General features: G+C 34.8%; 1 protein-coding gene across 2 annotated transcripts in view; it reads left to right on the top strand.

The window, feature by feature from the left end:
• Positions 1 to 2,499: 2,499 nt before the first annotated feature.
• Positions 2,500 to 17,832, top strand: part of LOC126882289 (zinc finger protein 227-like) — a 66,546-nt gene continuing 51,213 nt past the window's right edge. Inside the window, exon 1 of one of the 2 annotated variants that reach the window (XM_050647148.1) lies at positions 2,500 to 3,554. In XM_050647148.1, the coding sequence (XP_050503105.1) occupies positions 3,314 to 3,554 (241 nt within the window). In that variant the 5' untranslated portion in view covers positions 2,500 to 3,313. The remainder of the gene's footprint in view (positions 3,555 to 17,832) is intronic. The other variant, XM_050647149.1, reaches the window with a different exon arrangement.

Below are 17,832 nucleotides of genomic sequence, written 5' to 3'. Positions count from 1 at the left end.
GTAGGAATCTTTTCTTGTCCTGAAGGACTAGTCTTGACTTGAATATCTGGTTACTCCCGATTCAAATGTTAAACCCCCTACTATTTTGTTATGTTGATAAACAGGTAATTGAATTTTACCGAGAAAAATAAAGCAAAATGCAATGTGCCCAAGTGGGTATTTCTACATACCTAGTTATTCACGGACTGACTATATTATCTACCCGGATGGTCAAGTTAAGATACATTATTTCAAACAAAGATTTAAAACTTCAATATTAGATAAGTCGATATACCGGTTCTGATACCTAATAAATCGTCAAATCCAAATATTCACGGGCTTCTACCAAGTAAGCTATTGCATTATTTGAATTACTCATTTATTCACCTGACGGAATTGAAAGAGAACTATTTCAAGATTGAGATATCTTGTTTTTACGAAAATTTGACTTATCGACTTATTCACGGATGGTACAGATATTATAGTATAGCTCCCCATGCGTGGCAAGCTTTATAAACAAGAGTACACAAACTTATATGTTGATCTTTTTTCAGTGTCTATGTCTACAGTCCGTCAAACTATAAATCCAGCTTAATAAATAATTTGGATTTTGGTAAAGAATTTTAGAATGATACTTATATTGTGTTTATTTCATTTTAGGTTTTCTCCTGTCCATTTTTTAACTGTGTGCACATTTCAACAGTTTAATGGGTAATGTGTATGATTATATACTTAAAGTAAAATTGTATAGGTATGTATTTAAAAGTATAAACGCACTTTTGGTTACATTATAGTTTTATATATTTTATTTATATAAGCATATATAAGCAAAAGTATTGTATAAGTAGGTACGAAGGTTCTACCTATTCTGTAAAAAGGGGCCAAGTGTATTACTTATTGTTGTTGAGATAGCCTCATAATTTTTGGTACCAAGTAACATTTTGTTTTAAACTGGTTGTGTAAAAGGGAGCTAAAGTTCCACTTAGTAAAAATATAAAAATGTTACTTGGCCTCTTTTTGCAAATCAGCGACGATATATAATCACACACATTTAAAAAATAGCCAGAAAAAGTCTAAAATGAAATAAACACATTAGTACCATTCTAAATTCTTTACCCAAATTCAAATTATTTATTAAGCTGGATTTATAGTTTGAAGGATTGTAGAGGAAGACGCACTGGAAAAAGATCAACATAGAAGTTTGTGTACTCTTGATTATACAGCTTGTCACGCACGGGGAGCTATACTACATATAATATATCACATCGCTCACTATAGTAAATAAATGAGCCTGCACACATGTAACCATTCGTTCCTAGTTAGGAATCGCTGTAGTGAGCAATATGATACTATAGTATCTAATGATGAGTGAACCTGCACACATGGAACCATTAGTTTCTAAACTAATTAGGTTCCTAGTTAGGAATCGTTGTAGTGAGCGATATGATATAATATATATTATTATAGTATAGCTCCCCATGCGTGGCAAGTGGCAAGCTTTATAAACAAGAGTACACAAACTTCTATGTTGATCTTTTTTCAGAGTGTCTATGTCTACAGTCCGTCAAACTATAAATCTAGCTTAATAAATAATTTGGATTTGGGTAAAGAATTTTAGAATGATACCTACTTATGTGTTTATTTCATTGTAGGTTTTTTCCTATCCATTTTTTAACTGTGTGTATGTTTAACAGTTTAATGGGTAATGTGTATGATTATACTTAAAATAAAATTGTATAGGTATATGTATTTAAAAGTATAAACGCACTTTTGGTTACATTATAGTTTTATATATTTTATTTATATAAGCATAGGTATATAAGCAAAAGTATTGTATAAGTATAGATGTACTATGTACTGTAGGGAATACCATAAGAACAAGATGATATTGGCTGTTTTTCTATAAAAAAATTATAGAAAATCCACAAGTATTTATCTTATTATTTTGTGTGACTCCAAGCATAGAAAAAGTCTTATAATGAAAGGTAAAATACATACCTACATATTAGGAAATTAAAAAACCCCAATCATTTTATTTCTTTGATTGTAACTTTTCTATTTTTGGGGGTTTGGATCTAACAAAAGTGTACTATTTAAATTACTATTACTATTTAAAATTTGTTTTGGTAATAAATTAAAACACTTGTATTTATATTTAAGGTGTATTTATTTTACATCTTCATAGAATTAAAATTATTATCATTAATATTAATTATCTACATATCATTACACTTACATCTTCTGAATTTGAATTCATTTTTCCAGTTCACTACATTTTGATAAATGTAAATCCAATATTATACTTCTATAAATCCAATTCACCTAAAATAACAAAATTAAAGAGGTAAACACACAGTATTAAAAACAAATTTGTTTTTATTGTGGTAAATGGATATATTTTCAAAAGTTGATCGAACTGTCAAGTGTCAAATCGAAAATCTGTGACCCGTGATTGGTCCAAATTCTTCCATAACACAAGTCCTGCTGAAATCCCGCCGCCCTGACATAATTTCCCTGACTTTCAATCTCTGTTATATACGTTGTATGGACCATGATAGTGTGACGTCAAAACGTCAAAATTTTTCCAAACACGTTGTGTCTAGGGTATACGCTACCGTGTACGCAAATAAAAAAGTTAGGTATAATTAAACGTCATAACAAATATTTTTCTATCAAACAAACACTAAACATATCAAAATATCGTGTATCAAAATATACAGTCACTGCCCACGCTAAATAGTCACTGGGTACGTTCGGACGACCACAGCGGCTGGACAGCTGAGCCAGCAGTAGCTGTCAGACGTCACCGCTGGAAGCCAGCCGCTGAGAGATTTACTAAGCTTTCCCTATCACGGCTGGATGCAACCACTCAGCCGATTTCTGCTGCCAGCCAGCCGCTGTGGTCGTCCGAACGCACCCACTAGCTTGATGAAGCTTAACTTTTTTATTTGCGTACATTTTAGCGTGTACCTAGACATAACGTGTTTGGAAAACTTTTTTTGACGTTTTGACGTCACGACTATCACGGTAACAACCACCATGTACTGTGGTAACAACATGCTCCACAGCTCCACCACTGAGCACAAGTTTGATAGGTAATGGCGATATTACACTGTTCACTTTTGCCTTTCAATTTGGATGAACCGTGTTACCGTGTAACCTCGCTTTAAGATGTGGGTACGACATATGACATATGACATGGACCACCTGGTTTCTTCGTTTCTTGATTTTGTTTCTTTTTCTTTTCATTATTTTCTATTTTCTTATGGATTCTTATTAAAATTTACACAGGTCTTGTTGTTTTCAGTTTTCAGTGCGAATATAAAACTGAAGTATGGAAATAACACAAGAAGTTAGTGGGAAGACTTATAAAATAGAAAGAGATATTAATCAGGTGTATGATGATCGTTTGAGTACCTTAGAAATTGAAATAAAAGAGGAACCCAAGCGAGAACATAAATATGATGCATTTGACTATTCAGAATTCAATCAACTTTCTGAAAACACTGAATTAGAACAAGGTGAATATAAATTTAAACTATTTGGAGAAAATCAAACAACAAAAAATGATGAAGGTAAGTAACACTAAAATAAAATGACACCAATTATACAGGGTGTTAACAAAAAGGATAGTCATAAATTATATCACATTCTGGGACCAAAAATAGTTCGATTGAAGGATTGAACCTATGTAACTTACCTTAGTACAAATTTAATGTGTACCTACATAAAAAAAGTTACAGCCCTTTAAAGTTACAAAATGAAAATCGATTTTTTCCAATATAGGTATAGCTATTTACTCTCTATTGCCTTTCCTCCTAATGGAGTATTGGTAGGCACTCTTTCGTTTTTTAGCCAAAAGTGAAAGATCAAAAGATGGCTGATTGGTTGGATCAGTGTCCTGTTCTGTTTTATTCTTTCAAAATTTCCTCTACAAGTCTTTTACATTCCTCTTTATTTCTCGCTCTCTGTTTGACTTCTCTCCATCTCATTTAGTTAGTTTCTCGATAAGTACAATGTACCAGAAAGAGATACTGCAAACCTGTCCAAGAGATCTTATCGCCAGGAAGCGCAGAGTTTAGGCTCAGTCACTATTAATATATATGTCTGTGTTCTTCTCCAGCTATTAACAGGTCTTTCTTTTCTTTTGTGTGGTTGGTATTCGGGTGCCTTCCTGCTTATATTATGTTTTTCCTCACTAACAGTATGTCCAATCCATTTCCTTATTTTAATTATGACTGTTATTTTCTCTTGTTTTGTTCTTCTCCATAGTTCTACATTTGTAATTTAGATTTAAAAAGTTTTGTAATTTTTTGGTAGTAGCTTCTTCCTGTCTCTAAGATTCTGCCCCAAACAATAATATTCTCTTAATACAGCTGTTAAATATTTTGATTTTGGTTAATTTTGATATATCACGTGTGTTCCATATTTTCTTAAAGAAGTTATATGCATGTTGTGCCTGTACTTTTTTTTTCTACATCTCATCTACTACTGTTCTTTTTTCCATGATTGATCCCAGATATGTAGTTATCTACCTCCTCTAGTTGTCTTCCATTTATTTCAATTTTAGTTTTTTGGTCGTTTTTTAAAAGTTTCATTTTTCTTGTATTTATCTTCAGGCCCATTGTATTTTCAGAGCTCCATCGAAAACTGTTAGAGCAGAAGTTCTCAATCTTTTTGAGTCATGTACCATCTAAAGTTTCTTTTATTATATTTTTATATTTTTAGATTGTATAATCAAGACTTAATATGTACTACTATTTTAAGTTTTTGTGTGTTTTGTGTACCACCGCAAATAATGATATGTACCACCAGTGGTACATGTACCACAGATTGAGAACCGCTCTGTTAGAGAGTTTTTATTGAAAATGTATATAATGTGGCAGTCTATAATAGCAGGAACATCTTAACATTCATGGGCCGAACCTTAAAATTTTACGAAAAGGATGGACTGGGGTTCACGAGGGCTCCGTGCTTAATAAGCAATATACTACACTATTTTTCCGATTTTTTATCATTCAAAAATAAGTTTTACGATTTTATTATTATACAATAAAATTCAAATAAACAAATGGCAATTAACTAAATAACTATAGTTATAAAGTTAGGTTATAAAGGATGGACCAGGGTCTAAACAGATCCCAACTTAAAAATATAAACTTTGAACTCAAACCAGCTCCTAGACATTAATGTTTACTTCATGATTTATCAAAGAAATACATAATTTGTAGATAGACAAGAGGTCAACACTTAGAATTACACATGTACCCCTTTCAGTCTTACAAAGGTTAAAAAAAATTAATAGTGAAATATTTGCTTACCATAAAATGTTATGGAAGTTTTGTTCCCTTAGAGTCTAAACATTGTCTTTTAAGGTACTAGTACACTTTAGAGGACCAAAATTAAGCATTTGTTCAAGATTTTTTTTCTCAGGAACGGTATTAAAAGTGAACATAATACTTTTTACATATTAATATATAACTCAGAGAATACAAAAAATATATCTGTTTTCATTTATGCACTTACGCTAATATTGTAAAGGGCGCCAAAGTCGAGGCCTCGAAAAAAAGTAGTTCTTATGGCGGACAATTAATCTCAGGATTGGGATCTCTGAAACAAAAAAATCGTACGGCATTTGAAAAAGAAAGGTCTCTTATGTGACAATTTACCACCATTAGTGAAAAATTCCGCAAAAAAAGGTTTTACGGAAATTTGAAAAAAATTTATTTATTTATTTATTTATTAACCTTCGGATGACCAAGCGGGGGAAATTGTGACCCCAGCGTATGTTTTTCTTTAATAAATTCAAAAGTATTTTTAATTTTTAACTCATTATTTTTTTATTTGACTTTAATATCATTCTAGATATCCTCATATTTTGAAATAAAAAAAATTCCCTATATTTTACGAATAAAAAATATATTCTGAAGTTGATGTTTAGTAAAATAGCGTCTATTATGTGTAATTACAAGTAGTTTTACGCTAATGACGTTGACTTTGCAAAGTAACAAGACACTTACTCAACATACACACTACACATATGACACTAATACTCATGTTGTGACTGGCTGAATGACATAAAGTTCATGCCAAAAAAAAATTAAAAATTAAAAAAAAATCTTTATTTTTTTGTTAATTGTCATTTTTGACCTGGGGTCATTTCCCCCCCCCCTTGGTCATCCGTGTAACAAAAAAAGGTTGGTCATCGGAAGGTTAACGGGATAAACCCAATACATACAAAATAGAATAAAGCAGAGCTTTCGTCGTAATAATGAAAATATAAAATTTAGATACACGTAAAACTACAACTAAGTATAAAACACAAACATTTTTTTCCCATAATCATCACTACGATGATGATTATTACAATTACAATCTGGTCATACTTGACCAATGAGCAATTTTAATCTAACCTAAATTATTACTGTTCCTTAAAATTAAGAGCTTACCCCATAGCGTCTCTTATCTAACCTAACAAGATAGTGCATTTATTCTAGCATACACACTAAAAAATACAAACATGAAAAATAAAAAGAATATAAAATATTTTTAAATGATGAAAACAACTGAAATAATTATAACAGTTAAATCTATTTAATTTTTTTTTTAATTCAAAATTCAAGACGCTCGAGTTCTTGCTTAATAGAGGAAACTGAAGAACCAAACAGATCTATTAGATGACTAAACTTGTTTCCATACAGGGTCAATCTACTAATTGGTGCATATTGACCATAATTTGTAGCATGCCGTTGTTCCTTGAATGCTTGTGGATTTCGTGTCAATCTAGCAGGTATATTAAAGTATACAAGACTTAACAATTCTTCGGAGTTAATAACACTGGAGATAATTTTGCAAAGATAACAAATATCCAACATGACTCTTCTGCGTTCAAGAGTTTGTAAATTTAATCTCATTAATATATTGTCATAAGTATAATTTCCAACTGTTAAACCCATCTTAAAAGCTGAAAAACGTAAAAATTTGTTTTGAACCTTTTCAATATTTAGGATTTGATATGCATAAGTAACTAGGTGACCAAACAATAGAACCATATTCAATCATTGATCTCACGATAACTTAACAACTCAACATCTTAAATGCCTTCGAAATAGTATGGTCAATGTGAGAGTAAAATGTTAATTTACAATCAAATATTATACCTAAATCCCGAATTTCGTTCACACGTGTGACAGGAGTATTATTAATAAAATATTGATGGTGAATAGGCGAATGGGATCTAGCAATAGTTATTAAAAAGCATTTATTAATATTAAATTCCATATCATTTCTACCACACCACTCATAAAAATCATTTACTTGTGACTGAAGCTGAAAAATGTTATCATCATTATTGACAGTCTTATATATTTTAACATCATCAGCAAACATTAAAAAGTTAACTTCCTTAAAAATAGAGTGAACATCATTCAAGAACAAATTAAATAGAAGGGGGCCACAGTGCGAACCTTGCGGTACTCCAGATGTAGCTGTAAAATCATTAGAAAGAAAACATCCTATTTTTACACTTAAACTTCGATTCGTCAGGTAACTTTGCATCCAATCAAAGAGACTTCCAGAAATACCATATGCTGTAAATTTCGCCAGTAAGATATTATGATTGACCTTATCGAATGCTTTAGAAAAGTCAGTATAGATGGAATCTACTTGTAACTTGTTTTCCAAAGCAATAACAATGTCATTTTGATAAAGAAGTAAATTAGTTACTGGAGATTTACCCTGTACAAAACCGTGTTGTTCATTCACCAGAATACTACTGAATTCACAATTAAGCTGCTTAGTAACTAAATAATCTAATAATTTTGGAATTGTTGATAAAGTACAAACTGCTCTGTAGTTTTCAACATTTGACTTTGAACCAGATTTAAATATAGGTTTTACGTAACTATGTTTCCAGCAATCAAAGGAAAACCCCTTCTTGCAAAGATTTATTGAAGAGTATATACAATGGCTTAGATATAGTACAAACACATTGTTTTAATAGATAGGAATGCCATCAAGGCCAAAATTTTTAGTTTAGGAGACAAATTGTGAATATGTACTCTCAAAAATATGTAGTATTAATGTTAAAAGAGCATGAACTCATGTTACCAGCATTTTCAAATTGATATTGTGGGGGGGGGGGGGTAGTATCGTGGTCAGTGAACACTGTAGAAAAAAATTTGGCGAATAAATTCACAGCTTCCTCCCCAGAACTACTATGATCATTACCTAATTTTTCCTGCGACTGTTTATATATTTCCAAAAAGTGCGTGACTCACTATTAATTCTAAATTCAGAATCTCTAGCATATAAATTATAACAATCTTTACTTAGTCTACTACATTCAGATCTTAAATTATGAAAAATAATAAAATCATCATGATTGTTGAACATCTTATACCTTTTATGATATTTTTTCTTTTCTATTATTAATCGTTTTAACTCCGGGCTAAACCAAACTGGAAATGTCCTGGACTGGACTTGTCTTAGATACTTTTTGAGGAACATAAGAATTTATTGCATGATTGATAATATCGTAAAATTTAGACACAGCATCCTCAATATTCAAAGCCTTTAGTGACTTCCAATTTATTTCCGACAAGAAAAAGTTCATACCAATGTAATCACCGTTTTTAAAATCATAATATGACTCTGCGCACTTTATTTTGTGAAAAAATCGCCCGTTTTTATTCAGTTTTTCATGGTTAAAAAATATTTATTTTTTATTTTTTGGTCAAATTGTGGTAAATTGTCACGTAACAAACCATCCTTTTTCAAATACAGTACGATTTTTTGATTTATGATATCCCAATCCTGAGATTAACTGTCCGCCATCATTTTTCGAGGCCTTGACTTTTGCGCCCTCTACAATATTAGTGCATGTGCATAAATGAAAAAAGATATATTTTTTGTACTCCAAGATGATATGTAAAAAGTTTTATGTTCATTTTTAATAAAGGTTCTGAGAAAAAAATTCTTGAAAAAAATTATTATTCTTGATCTTCTAAAGTGTACTAGTTACCTTAAAAACATTGTCTTTAACTAATGGAACTTCAATAATAATTCAATCAGAACATACACAAAAATTTGGCAAGGGGGTCTAAGACAATGTTTTTAAAACTTTTTTGCCTCTGAACACTTTTAACTCCAGGCCAATATCAGATATAGTTGATTCATTATATCTTTGCATAAACTTCATGAGATTTGCAAACAAGTTTTTTTTTCTCACAATAAAACACTGAAAACTTTTGTTTTCTATACTTCCACAAAATTTATTATTTACAACTATCTGACTACAGCTGTTTTGGCAGAGTGCCTTTGTCAAGTGATATAATTTACAATGTGTTTGCCTTTTTAAGTCTCTAACTGAAGAGGTTGAGGAGTGGGGAGCTGTTTGTCTCGAGTTGGTCATTCAGAATTATGTCTGTATTTTTCAGTTTATTAATTTCCATAGATTCTAAAAAAGATAGCTTAAGGCCTTTATTTTGGATATGCAGAATTTGAAACTCTTCATTGAAAGAATGATTATGATCTAGAAGGTGAAGTGCGTATGTAGAAGTGTCTGTTTTTCTATTGTTGAAAGCCCTTTTGTGTTCTGCTATCCGTTTGTCAAAAGTTCTGCCAGTTTGACCGATGTACGTTTTCGGACAGTCACCACAAGTTAGTTTGTACACACCACTCTGTAGTTGCTTTCTCTTTCGGCTTTTATTGTTCTTAATATTGTAGCGGAAGAGAAATCTTGGCCGATCCCCGTATAACAGTAAACACCTCGAGAATGACGTAATCGGATGTGCTAGGCCTCGCCGGAGAATTCTGGAAGGTACGTCACGTAGGCGGAACAAGCCGATAGCTCGAGATGGGAGTCGATTGTTCCAGAATAACAACTGGGTATAAATACGGGCATATTTTGTGAATAAGAGTAGTGTATAAGATAAATTCGTCTGTAACTTATATAAATAAAGTCGTATATAAATTACGAACCGCTAGTTTTATTGTAATTAGAAGTAATTACACTAATCACGCTACAGTTGGTGTCGGTGTTCGGTAAACTTAGTGCGATATAAATAAGTGAATTACAGAGAGACTTTAAAAGACTTTTGAACTTTATTCGTCGGGAATAACCGGAGTGCGTTAATTGTTCGGTATTCGGAAAGACTTTAAAAGACTTTTGGACTCTATTCGTCGGGAATAGTTAAAGTGCGTTGATTGTTCGGTATTCGGAAAGACTTTTAAAAGACTTTTGGAAAGTACGTGTGTGCCGACCAAAGATGTTGCTACAAGAACTTACAGTAAAACAGCTCCGTGAACAGCTAGAGGAACGGGACGTGGACAGCAGTGGGCTCAAGATAGTCCTACAAGCACGACTCGAGGAAGTCCTCAAGGAGAATGGAGATGACCCAAAGACGTTCCACTTCCAATCAGCAGAACAAGCGATCTTATCGAAATTTGAAAGTATTTCTCAAAAGATCGATGAAACTTCTATAAAGAACAACGAGAAACTTGAAGAAGTTAGTAGAAAAAGCGACGAGAAATTTGAAAGTGTTTCTCAAGTAATTAAAGACGTTTGTAGACAGAATGACGAGAAATTTGAAGAAGTTTCTAGAACATTCGATAAGATGCAGAAAAGTGTAGAGACCGTAGAAGAAAAGATCAAACAACTAGAGAGCATGATAACCGATACAAAAGTACAACCATCAGTTAATGCAGCAGCATTAGATCCGGTAGTGAAAGATGAACTACCGAGAGACGAAACGTCGCATAATATGAGATTCAAATTACCACCATTCGATGGAAAGTCCTCTTGGTCCATATATCTTAGACAATTTGAAGCTATTGCGACCGCCAATCATTGGACCGAACAGGAAAAGGCTGTTTCCTTGACTGCTGCTTTGCGAGGTGATGCTGCAGATATATTAAGATCAATTCCTAAGGGTCAAGAAAATTGTTACCAGACCTTGTTCACTCGTCTAGAAAAACGCTATGGAGATGCCCATCTACAACAAGTATACAAAGCACAACTGCGAAGTAGAAGTCAACGAGCAAGTGAGAATCTGCAAGAATTTGAAGCAGATGTGGCTCGTGTGGTGCGGTTGGCTTATCCAGAGGTGCCAGACAGCGTTTTAGAAGAAATTGCGGTAGACACCTTCGTCAATGGGCTGAAAGATAGTGAAATACAGAAAGCTTTACGACTAGCAAGACCGAAAGTTTTAGATGAAGCACTTGCTATTGCCTTGGAACACGAAGCAGCTAGCCAAGCTTCACGAAACAATGGAGTAATAGCCATGGAAAAAGGCGATAAGAGAAAAGATGAACGTTTGGTGGAAATGGTACGGAGGGTGATTCGTGACACGATGCCGAAGAGACGCGTGAAGAGGGCTGGAAGAGTTCGTTCAAATATAGATGCTTCCTCGATACGGCCATGCGGTGAAAGTTGTAATCACCGGCTTAGAGTAGAGGAACAGCGTTGCCCTGTGAGACGAACTATCGTAGTTAATGAACAATGGCAGCCCCAACAGTTACAACACGCCCAAGAAGATGATCCATGTATAAAAAGAGTATTGGATTGGATGCGTCGAGGTGAGAGACCTAGTTGGCAAAACATTAGTGCATGTAGTCCGGAAGTCAAGGCCTACTGGAGCCAATGGAATTGCCTGATACTAAAAGATGATCTTTTGTACAGAACCTTTGAGAACGATGATGGTACAGAATCTAAGCTTCAGTTGATTGTACCTAAAAGTAAAGTGTCAGAAGTATTGCGTCAGTTGCATGACGGTACATCAGGTGGACACTTTGGTATTACGAAGACTCTGCAAAAGGTTCGAGAACGGTTCTATTGGGTGAACTGTAAAGATGATGTAAGAAGATGGTGCCAGAAATGTGAACTGTGTGCATCCGGTAATGGTCCAGTTGGTAAAAAGAGAGCACCCATGAGACAGTACAATGTTGGAAGTCCTATGGAAAGAGTAGCTATCGACATTGCAGGTCCATTTCCAGAAACCGATGCTGGAAATAAATACATCCTGGTAGCCATGGATTATTTTACAAAATGGACTGAGGCCTATGCATTACCAAATCAAGAAGCTGCTACCGTTGCAGAGGTACTTGTTAAAGAATTCTTTAGCCGATTTGGTGTTCCCTTGGAGATCCACTCCGACCAAGGGCGAAACTTTGAGTCAGCTCTTTTCCAAAACGTTTGTAAATTGATTGGTGCCAATAAGACCAGAACAACACCCCTGCATCCTCAATCAGATGGGATGGTCGAGAGGATGAACCGAACGATGGGTAAACACTTGTCCAAAGTTGTATCTGAACATCAGCGAGATTGGGACCAACACATTCATTTATTCCTGATGGCCTACCGCTCGGCCGTAAATGAAACTACAGGTCAAACACCAACCTGCCTGATGTTGGGTCGTGAAGTTCGGTTGCCCTGCGACCTAGAGTTTGACTGCGGACCTTCCGAGGAACATGTTGCAGGCGAAGACTACGTTGACCGCCTGAAATTACGAATGAACAACATTCATGAACTTGCCCGACAACATATCCAGATAGCCAGTGACAGAATGAAAGATCAATATGATTCTCGATGCAAGAATGAAAGCTTCGAAGTAGGTGATCTTGTCTGGCTTTATAATCCACAACGTCGTCGCGGCTTGTGTCCTAAACTGCAAAGACAATGGGAAGGTCCATATGAAGTTAAGAAGAAAATAAATGACGTAATATATAGAATTAAGAAGTTGCCAAACGGTAAACCAAAAGTTATTCACATAAATCGTCTTGCACCATATGCTGGCTCAAATGAAACAGAAGAAGCACGAGTCCTCCAACAGAAGATGAAAGATGTCGCACAGCCAAGTTTTAATCAATTTATGTCAAATTACGCAGCGAGAAAGAGTGCTAGATTCGGCGTGACCACAGAAGTTCAGCAAGATCTGTTTGGTGTTCCAGAAAACGTCTCTCTGGCCCACTGTGTTGCCCAAGACCTCGAGATGACTAAAGGAATATCGTCCGTATTCAATAGAAAGTTCGGCCGCCTGGACGAGTTAAGAAATCAGCAGCCTAAAATTGGAAGAGTACTGCGATTGGAAGATGGTCCTCGATCTTTGCTGTATATGGTGACCAGGAAGTCTTATACGGACACGCCAAGCTACGAGAACATATGGCGTGCTCTAACTAATTTGAAGAAAATCGTGTGTAATTATGACATCAAAGATTTGGCTTTACCAAAAATAGGCCATGCAGTAGAAAATCTGGATTGGAAGATTGTGAGAAGCATGCTTGAAGTGGTCTTCAGAGGAACTGGTGTACAAATCACTGTGTGTTGCATGAACCCGAAGATGTCGTACCCTTCAAAGACAGTAGACTGTTATTTCTTCTTGAAGGGTGTATGCAGAGCTGGAGAGTCGTGTAGATTCCGCCATCCTGGGCCTTCATTTAGAGTTGCTGATCGAGACGCTCAGATCTTAAGAGGGGAGCAGTGTAGCGGAAGAGAAATCTTGGCCGATCCCCGTATAACAGTAAACACCTCGAGAATGACGTAATCGGATGTGCTAGGCCTCGCCGGAGAATTCTGGAAGGTACGTCACGTAGGCGGAACAAGCCGATAGCTCGAGATGGGAGTCGATTGTTCCAGAATAACAACTGGGTATAAATACGGGCATATTTTGTGAATAAGAGTAGTGTATAAGATAAATTCGTCTGTAACTTATATAAATAAAGTCGTATATAAATTACGAACCGCTAGTTTTATTGTAATTAGAAGTAATTACACTAATCACGCTACAATATATTTGCTTAAGTTGTTGTTAGTTCTGAAAGCTGGTATTATTCCTATCTTTTTTATGTATGTAGCTATTTTGGTTGTTATCTTGCCAGTATATGTGAGAGAGCAGAAGGTACTGGGTTCTTTCTGTGGTGGTGGATACACTAATTTCAGGGCTTTCTTATGGGAGTTTTTGATTTAAAATTTTGTTAACTGTTTGTTCGTTATAGCCGTTGTTTACTGCTATTTGTTTAATGATGTTTAGTTCTATCTCGAAGTTTTTTTTTGTCAAGGGAATTTCTGTCAGTCTATGTATCATGCTATGGTAGGCTGCTAATTTGTGTTGTGTAGGATGGGATGATGAATTGTGTATAGTTGTGTCAGTATGGGTAGGTTTATGATATACGGAGAACTCATGTTTGTTGTGTAGTCTGGTAATCGTTACATCTAGAAAGTTTATGGAATTATTCTGTTCTGTTTCTATTGTAAACTCAATATTACTATGAAGTGAATTAATGTATGATAGAAATTGGTCAAGTTGTCTGTTAGTTCCTGTAAAGCATACTAGTATATCATCCACGTATCTCAACCAATATAAGAACTGTTTAAATACGGGATGTTTAGAAATTGTTGTTTCAAGTTGGTTCATAAATATATCTGATAGTAATGGGCTTAGAGGATTACCCATAATAAGTCCTGCACTGTTGTTTGTGTATATTTGATTATTGAATTCAAAATAGTCTTGATTTATGCAAATTTCAAGGAGGTGTAAAATTTCAGATGCAATTATCGGATTTGTACTATTATGGTCTAAAAGATTTTTAACTAAAACAAAAGTTTCTGTAGGAGGAACACTAGGAAAAAGATTTTTTACGTCAAATGAAATTAGTCTGGAGTTGTTGGGCAATTGAAAATGTTGTATTTTATTAACTAGTTCTAGTGTATTTTTTACGGTGAATTTAGCTGAAAATTTAGTGTATTCTGTAATAATATCTGACAGTTTTTTTGAAAGTTTATATACAACTTAAGCAAATATATTAAGAACAATAAAAGCCGAAAGAGAAAGCAACTACAGAGTGGTGTGTACAAACTAACTTGTGGTGACTGTCCGAAAACGTACATCGGTCAAACTGGCAGAACTTTTGACAAACGGATAGCAGAACACAAAAGGGCTTTCAACAATAGAAAAACAGACACTTCTACATACGCACTTCACCTTCTAGATCATAATCATTCTTTCAATGAAGAGTTTCAAATTCTGCATATCCAAAATAAAGGCCTTAAGCTATCTTTTTTAGAATCTATGGAAATTAATAAACTGAAAAATACAGACATAATTCTGAATGACCAACTCGAGACAAACAGCTCCCCACTCCTCAGCCTCTTCAGTTAGAGACTTAAAAAGGCAAACACATTGTAAATTATATCACTTGAGAAAGGCACTCTGCCGAAACAGCTGTAGTCAGATAGTTGTAAATAATAAATTTTGTGGAAGTATAGAAAACAAAAGTTTTCAGTGTTTTATTGTGAGATAAAATGAACTTCCATCAAGTAACGGTCGAATCCATCAAGTTTTTTTTAATTTCCAAGGGACAAGCCCAATACAGTTACAATTTTTTACAAATTTTGGAAAAATTTAGTAAATACTAAATATAAGTCATATACAGTATGTCCCTGTAAGTTGTATCCATATTTTTTTTAATTTATTTATTGCTAATTTACAATCTACTTCAATACAGTAATAAGTAAATATGATGTATGTTCTTGGCCTGTGGCAGGTGTCGTCCATTGACGACTCTCTGGAATTTACCTAGCAGCTAGGTCTTCTGGCCAAAGTCTTTTTAGTCGTCTATCAACCAGTGGGGGTTGAATAGTTCGTCTATGAGATGGTTTGGATGGTCTGCACTGCGATTCATGTATCTTCTGGAGTGGTCAGCAATCACATCATTGATTAAGGGGATGTTGAGGTCTGCATGAAGGGTTTAGTTTGACACGTACCATGGGGCTTTAGCTAACATACGAATAGTTTTTGACTGGAATGTCTGTAGTATTTTGGTGTTGGATGGTTTGCTACAGCCCCACAGCTCAATTCCATATGTCCACACTGGTTTGAGTATTGTTTTATAGATGGTCAGTTTGTTTTCTTATGAAAGCTGCGATCTTCTGTTGATTAGCCAGTTCATATTTTTAACTTTTAGGTCGAGGTGTCGTCGTTTGGCTGCAATATGTGATTTCCAAGTAAATTTTTCATCTAGATGAAGGCCCAGGTACTTTACTTCTGTTTTTATTGATATTGGTGAATTATTTAGGTGTAGTTGTGGACATCTAATTCTTCGATTTGTGAAATTTACTTGACAAGACTTGTTTGTGTTGACGTTTATTTTCAAGCATCTAAGTCAGTCTTCTAGTTCATTGAGATGATTTTGCAATTTGTTAAAAGCTAATATTTCGTTGATGTCTGATGCTAGTATACCAGTGTCATCCGCAAATGTTGCCATTAGTGTATTTTCGCTAATAGGAATATCAGCAGTGAAGATTTGGTAAAGGAATGGGCCAAGAACACTGCCTTGAGGTACTCCGGATTTTATTTGGTGATAGTTGGATAGAGTACCTTCGTATTTAACTTGAAAGTATCTGTCGGACAGGTATGATTTAAGGAGGAGATAGATTTGGTCAGTTAGCTGAGTTTTTATTTTGAAGAGAAGCCCCTTGTGCCACACTCTATCAAATGCTTGCTGTATATTAAGGAAGGCTGATAGACAGATTTGCTTCCCTTCTAGGCTCTCTTTTATTTTGTTGACTAGTCTATGGCACTGTTGTATGGTTGAGTGATTTGAGCGAAAACCAAACTGATGATCTGGGATAAGGTTTTCTATAGGTATTATTGTTTCTATTCTGTTAAGGATTAACCTTTCGAAGACTTTTGATAAAGTCGGAAGGAGACTTATTGGTCTGTACGAACTGGCTTCAATTAGAGGTTTACCAGGTTTAGGTATCGTTATAATTTGTGCATACTTCCATTGCACTGGAAAATAGCATAGTCTCAGGAGGCTGTTAAAAATAATAGTTATTAAGACGACACCTTTTCTTGGGAGATTTTTTAAGATTTCGCCAGTTATAAGGTCAAATCCTGGAGATTTATGAGGGTTAAGTAGGTTGATTTCGTTACGGACTTCGTTTGGTGAGAAGTATTTTAGTGGTAATGATAGCTGAAAGGGTGCATTGAGGAAGTCTCTAATTTTCTCGTCGTTAATATCGTTGGCCTGCGGGGTGGAGAAGACGGTTGATAGATGTTCTGCGAATCTGTTGGATTTTTCTATATCTGATCGAGCACAGGTTCCATCATTTTTCCTAATTGGTGATTTCATTACTACCGGTTTTTTGAATTTCTTTGTGGCTTTTCAAAGAGAGTTGTCGTCAAGAGAAAGGTTTGTGACATATCTCTCGAAGGATTCGTTTTTGGCTGTTTGGATAGCGGAATGAAGTCTGTGTGTGAGCCTGTTTAGATTTGTTTTATCTATCGTGTTTCTTGTTCTTTGCCATTTGCGACGGGCTCTTCTTCTCTCTTCTACTAGTGTTCTAATGTGGAGGGGTATACTATACCTTTGATCAATGGTTTTTTCCTTTACAGGAGTAGCTTTCCAAGCGGCCTGTTTTATTTGTTCCGTTAGATATTTTACAGCCTCCTTAATATCGTTTTTGTGTTTGAGTCGAATGTCAAGAGATATTTTTTCATTGATTTCTTCTTTGAATTGAACCCAATTCGTGTTACTGGAACATAGCCTTGGTGCAAGAGTTTTCCAAATTATATTGGTACTTAAGGTAATCAAGATGGGACTGTGGTCCGATTGTAGATCAAAACTGGGGGTGATGTCGCTGTGTATTTCAGGTATTCCCTTAGTTATAGCGAAGCCTAACAGATCAGGAATTTTGTTGTTATCAGTGGGCCAGTATGTGGGGGTACCAGTGGTTAGGTATTTCAGGTTATTATCTTGTATGATCTTTAATAGATTTCTGCCTTTTGGAGATATCAGTCTTGCTCCCCAGGTTGTATGTTTTGCATTCCAGTCCTCTGCCACTAAGAAATGTGA

This window comes from Diabrotica virgifera, chromosome 3 (assembly GCF_917563875.1).
Source record: "Diabrotica virgifera virgifera chromosome 3, PGI_DIABVI_V3a".
NCBI lineage: Eukaryota > Metazoa > Arthropoda > Insecta > Coleoptera > Chrysomelidae > Diabrotica > Diabrotica virgifera.
The sequence above is the reverse complement of the archived record's forward strand: the minus strand, read 5'-3'. Positions and strand labels throughout refer to the sequence as shown.